A 6,300-nucleotide genomic window follows, 5' to 3' on the forward strand; every position below is an offset into this window, starting at 1 on the left:
GAAGGAAAATGATTTCGTAGTCCTTTCGCGACGGAATTAATCTCTAAAATGGTGTTAGAATTAGTGACGAAGTTTTTTTTTTTTTTTCGTTACCAAATTACGACAGATTATTTGTCCGTCGCGTATTCGCAACGGAATTATTCCGTCGTGATTCCGTTGCAATATTTAGCGACGGAATTATTCCGTCGCAAAAGGGGAATACGACAAGCCAATACACGACGGAACGAATTCCGTCGCAAAACCCGTCTCGCAACGGAATTTCGCTGTTTTGCGACGGAAAATTTCCGTCGCAAATCGCGAATTTTCTTGTAGCGAAAGTTTCATAAAAATAAACATAAGAAAATTAAAATTTTTGAAATTTTTTAATGTTTTATGATTTTTAGGTAAAATCCCTTCCCACACATATTTTCAACATTGTCCCCAATGTTGTGAGATGAAACAAAGGAAGATAAAGAGAGTCCTCCCTTATTCATTTTTTCTTCTGTGGAGTTATCATCTGGCCCTGCAGTTTGTGAATAGCAACAAAAATCTACTTTATTATGTAACATTTTCTATTAAACGTCACTATTAAGTGGTGCAAATCAATAGGCCATTTATGGCCATTATGTTGTGGTATTAAAACAGAAGTAACGGTTTCCGTTACTTAGCCTATAATGATGTGCTATATATGCATGGTCCTCCCACTGCTCCTAGTTTAGTTCATACAACTACACCATCTAGTTCTATAGAGATAAGTGGTAGACAAACACTCTAAAATTCCTCACAATCGTTCAAGCAATTCTACGAATATGACAACTATGACTGGAGGTACATGATCCTATTAGCTTCCACAATAAGGTTAGATTATTACAACTTCTATGATTGTATATTTATTCTAACATTTGGTATCCGAGCATGTTTAATCTCTGCCTAGTTGTTTGATATATTATGCAATTTATATATCTATCAGGATTCTATATGCATATATAGAAATTTACAGACATATACGGAGTATATTTATATATACATATGGATTCCACTATATATGCATCTAACATATATAAAAGTTAAAGTCTGTGATTCATAATATATATTTACTGTTTGCTTCCGCTATTCAGTCTGTATGCAGTATTTAAATTTCAGATTATATATTTAAATTCCTGATTATATATATATATATATATATATATATATATATATATATATATATATATACCTTGCTAATATATATTTAGACTATAAATATATACATGTTAATTTTTCCAAAATACAACTTTAGAAAATATTTTAATTGTTTTTAAAGAAATTAAAAAAAAAATTCCTACTGACATATTACTTGTTCGCTGGAGATTCTGGAGATTGACGTCGACTCGCCGGCGGATCGTGACTTGGAGTCACGGACAGTGAAGGCACTGGCGTTGCAACCGGAAGGGGCGGCGGAGCTGGATTGTCAACGGAGCTGACGTCGGCGGCAATGGCGGCTGCAACGACAGACGACGCTTCAGTCGCTGGAGATGGCGGTGGTCGTCTCGATTGACTGCAGCGGCTGCGACGGAGGATGCTGATCTGGTCGGAGTCGTCTCCCTCTGCGGACTCGGCTCGACGGCGACGGGAGGCGGCGGTGCGGCCGGTTATGGAGTCGGTCACCTGACAGATCTAGCTTTGATGGCGCCTGGCAGATCCGTCGACGATGGCGGCGACCCTCTTTCCCCCGTCCAGCGATCGACGCTGGCTATGACGGAGGAGACCTCCGATTTCCATGCGTCCATCTGTTCACTTCCGGCGTCTCTGTTTCTCCCTCTCTTTGTTGACTGCGTACGTTTGTCTTTTGGCTGCTAGGTTTTATTTGTTTAAAGTTGCATATATGCTGGATTATATTTGTTGGGCTAAGAAGGTTTATTGATGATGAATTATAAGGATAATATGATGGGCCAACTAATTGTTGTTTTATTGATGATGAATTATAAGGATAATATGATGGGCCAACTAATTGTTGTTTAATGAATTGGGTTAGCCCATCTCAGCCAGCCCACTAAACCATTAATAATAATTGGACCTGTTTAGTTTATTTAAGGCATTTGGATTTGCTTTAAATTTTGGATTCATTATTATTATAGATATGGACCTGCTTTAGTTCTTGGGCTTGCTTAAGTATTTTTCCATCATCATATTTCAATTATTTCTAGCTTAATTGTTCATTTACTTTTACCCTAGTTTATTATTAAATTATTATTCATCTTTAGACAAATATTAATTTGTTCTTTGAATGTTAATTTAATATTGCGATATTGCTGTGTATAATAAATTGCTTGAAGTATTGCATTTTATTTTGAATATATAGGTTAATAATATATTAATATGCATAATCTTATCATGCTTTGTATATTTATAATTATTTTATAGTCATAATTATGCATCTAGAAAAGCATGTTTTAAAGTTGTATTTAGCATATTATTAACTTAAAAATTCTTTTTGAAATATCATTCATTTTTGGATTCATTATGACCCAGTAAGGTAGCTAGTTTGGTTTTCCCTTTAATTTTAGACATACTTTAGTCTTATGTCTCTTTGGGGCTTCAAAACCTATTTGAACAAGCTATTTGGGACTTATGGGTCATTAAAGTATGATTCCCACCATTGAATGATAATATTAGTAGTAATTGAACAAGCTTTTTAGGACCAATTGTTATCATATTGGTATATTGTTGGCAATAAAGGTAAAATTGCTATTTTTGTGACTAATTGTTGTGATTTTATTAAATAAAATCAATAAAGTTTTAGTCAAGAATCGCTTTTAATTGTGCCTTTATATCAGTTATTTAAAGTTGAAAATATTAGTTTTAATATTTTTTAACAATAAAGTTTTTCGGATTTTAATTTTATTAAGTCTTAAAATTTTCTCGAAAAAAAAATGTTTTAAAGGCTTGTGGTTTTAGCAATTTGCTTATCCAAAACATTTATTGTAATAAACATGATATTATTATTAGATGTTGTTCGGTTACGATTAAGGTAATTGATTATTCCATTATTACTATTATGTAATAATTATTAGAATTATTATAGTAATAACGATTATCGATTTTTTGAACTGATGAATCAATGATTTGTGCCGTCACTATCATCATGAGTTTTGGATCTTGATAGTATGATTTGAAATTATTATTTTTCGATTTGGTTTGATCCAAAACATATGTGTTAGAGTTAATTCCTTTTTTGGTCCTAGATTTATAGGGTTCATTCCGCTTTTAGTCCTTTTTTTTTAAAAAACATCCTATATTGGTCCTAGTTTTATTGTGGCATGACCATTTTTGGTCCTCCGTTAATAAATCCGTTAAACAGGCGTTAATTATAAGGATATTTTTGTCTTTTGATACAAAATTAATTAATTAATTAATTAATTCATCAAATAATTTGTTCCTCAACATGTGTATTGTACGTGATCAAAATACCTAATTCCCATTCAAAATAATATCTTCTCCGCAGCAGCACAACTCGCATCACGTTCCGGCGTTCCGCAGCAACTTCTGGCATTCCGCAGCAACTTCCGTAGCAGTTCCGCAGCAGCGTCCACAGGTCCGCAGCGTACGTCCGTAGCAGCCCTCCAACAATTATGGGTGAAAGGCATTATGACGGTAAGTTCTTGAATTTGCTCCCTTTTTTTTTGTTTTAGAATTTGCTCCTTCTTTTGTGTTTTAGAATTTGCTCCTTTTTATTTTTTTTTTTTTTCTGTTTTAGAATTTGCTGTTTCTTTCTTTTTTTTTTTTTTTTTTTGTATTTTTTATTGTTGGTTGTGATCATTGATAAATAAAGTATAATAGTGAAAGTTTGATTTACTCACTATTTTTAACAAAATTGATATGGATAATTAGAAACAAAATTTAATATGAACAATCTTTATTACGGAATGTGAAAAATGAACATCTAGTTTGAATAGTTAACTCACTCTTTTGATGAACATCTAGTTTGAATACTTTGGTAGAAGGCATGCTTTGAATGATTTATTTTACATATATTGGGACCATTGTGTTGATAATTAAACTTGTTCAATTTTTTTTGTCATATGTTAACAGATAAGTTCAAATTGATAATAAAACATGGTGGTTTGCTTAGAAAATCGGATAAAGGATATGTTGGAGGGATAACAACGAGTTTTTATATGGATAATGATTTATGGGGAATGATAGCCCTAAGGGAGAGCGTAGAAGAATTGGGTTACAACATGTTAGATAAGTTTAAGTATTTTATAGTGACAGATACTCACCATTTAATTGAAGTTGTTATTGATAGTGATTGTTGGAAAATTTGTAATGGCTCTGTAGTTCCTAAGAAAATTGAGGTTTGGGTTGTACCAGCAAATTCTGAGGGTGATGGTGCAGGTGAGGGTGAAGGGGAAGCTGCAGAATTTGAAGAAAAGGGTGATGATGAAGAGTTGGAATTGTATGACTATAGTGATGCTGAGTTGAATGAAAATGAGGAAGATGACAAAGAGTATGAAGGTAATGTTGATCCAAATGTAGAGTATAATGGGGTTGGAGTTAGTAATACACGTGATTCAAAAGATTCTAGTGCAAATATAGATTGTGTGGGGCTAAATATGTCTGATGAAGAGAGTGGAAAGGAGACTGATGATGAAGAGAGAACTAAATGGCCAGTGTTTAAGTCAAATACTGAGATGAAGTCTATTAAATTTGAATGTGGATTAACATTTGCTTCTAAAAAAGAATTTAAGGATGCAGTCCTCAACTACGTGTATAGTAATGGCAAGGAATTACAGTTCACTAAGAATGACAAAGAAAGAATGTATGTTAGATGTAGACAAGCTGGTTGCCCTTTCAAAATCAATATGTGGAGAGTAAAAAATGCAATGTCTTGGAGAATTACAACTTTCTATGAAGAGCATGAGGGGTGTGGCTGGGTATACAAAAATAAAATGGTTAAGTTTAGTAGAGTTGCAAATAGATGGAAGAAAGAAGTAATGCACCATATGAGTTGGACATCAACTGAGTTTAGAGATAAGGTTAAGGCTGATGAGGGCTTTGAGTTAAGCAACAAGCAAGCATATAGGGCAATTACAAAAGCCAAAGAATCAATTGAAGGGGAGGCTTTAGATTTCTTCAAAAAGATTTGGGACTATCGCTTAGAGATTCTGAAAACTAATCCAATGACCAAATGCATAGTCAAGCTCAGTGATTTAGAATATGAAGGAAAAAAGAGATTTCTTCGGATGTATTTGTGTTGCGATGCTTGCAAGGAGGGTTATAAGTTTTGTAGACCCATCATTGGGGTTGATGGATGTCACTTAAAACACAAGTTTGGAGGGGTACTATTAACAACAGTGGGAGTTGATGGAAATGATAGCATCTTCCCATTAGCATATGCCATTGTTGAAGGAGAAAACAAGAAGTCTTGGACATGGTTCTTGGAGTTGCTTAAAAATGACTTGGTGATAACTGAGGAAGCACAACACAAGTTGACATTCATCTGAGGTTTGTTACATTTGACTTAATGATTTTTCATTTGGGGTTAAATTTATAATCTGACTTAAATATGTAATATGACTTAAAATCAATTTTTTTTTTGCAGACAAGCAAAAAGGTTTGTTACCTGCTTTTGAAGATGTCCTACCATATGCTAGTCATAGATTTTGTGTCAGACATCTCTATGGCAACATGAAACTTGCTGGGTATGTGGGAAAAGCTATGAAAGATGCCTTGTGGGCAGCAGCAAAGGCAACCACAGTCAACACCTTTACTGAAGCCATGAATGATATCAAGAGTTTAGATCAACAGGCATATGATTGGTTAAGAGAGAAACACCCTTCAGAATGGAGCAAGTCATATTTCTCTACTACTTCAAAATGTGATGCTTTAGTTAATAACATTTCAGAGAGTACTTCAAAATGTGATGCTTTAGTTAATAACATTTCAGAGAGTGTCAATGCTATGATCTTAGATGCTAGACAACAACCTTTAGTTTCTTGTTTAGAAACTATAAGGAAATTGTTGATGAAAAAATTGTTTGATAGTAAACAAAAATCAAGGAGTTGGAAGGGACCATTCTGCCCTAACATAATGAAGAAAATATCTATAATTGAGAAGGCTGCAGCAGGGTGTTTAGGGACTCAGTGTGATGAAAACTTGTTTGAGATAAGATCTGTAGTACTATTAGGAGTGGTAGAGCAGCATACTGTGGACTTGTCTATGTTTACTTGTAGCTGTAGGAGGTGGGATTTAACTGGGATACCATGTCAACATGCTGTTAGGGCTATATGGATGAAACATGGGAACGGATCAGTTAATGAGTATGTTGACCCTTGTTAC

General features: G+C 34.1%; 1 protein-coding gene across 1 annotated transcript; it reads left to right on the forward strand.

Moving 5' to 3' along the window:
- The first annotated feature begins 4,136 nt into the window (after positions 1–4,136).
- LOC116024299 lies at positions 4,137–5,465 on the forward strand. The gene has a single exon (XM_031265191.1). The coding sequence runs from the start codon at positions 4,137–4,139 to the stop codon at positions 5,463–5,465; it is 1,329 nt and encodes a 442-aa protein (XP_031121051.1).
- The last annotated feature ends 835 nt before the right edge of the window (positions 5,466–6,300 follow it).

The sequence above is a fragment of the Ipomoea triloba genome, chromosome 7, assembly GCF_003576645.1.
Source record: "Ipomoea triloba cultivar NCNSP0323 chromosome 7, ASM357664v1".
Classification (NCBI taxonomy): Eukaryota; Viridiplantae; Streptophyta; class Magnoliopsida; order Solanales; family Convolvulaceae; genus Ipomoea; species Ipomoea triloba.

What these genes read in the sequence shown, in the direction of transcription:
- LOC116024299 (XM_031265191.1), top strand. Translation starts at nt 4,137, where the DNA reads ATGGATAATGATTTATGGGGAATGATAGCCCTAAGGGAGAGCGTAGAA.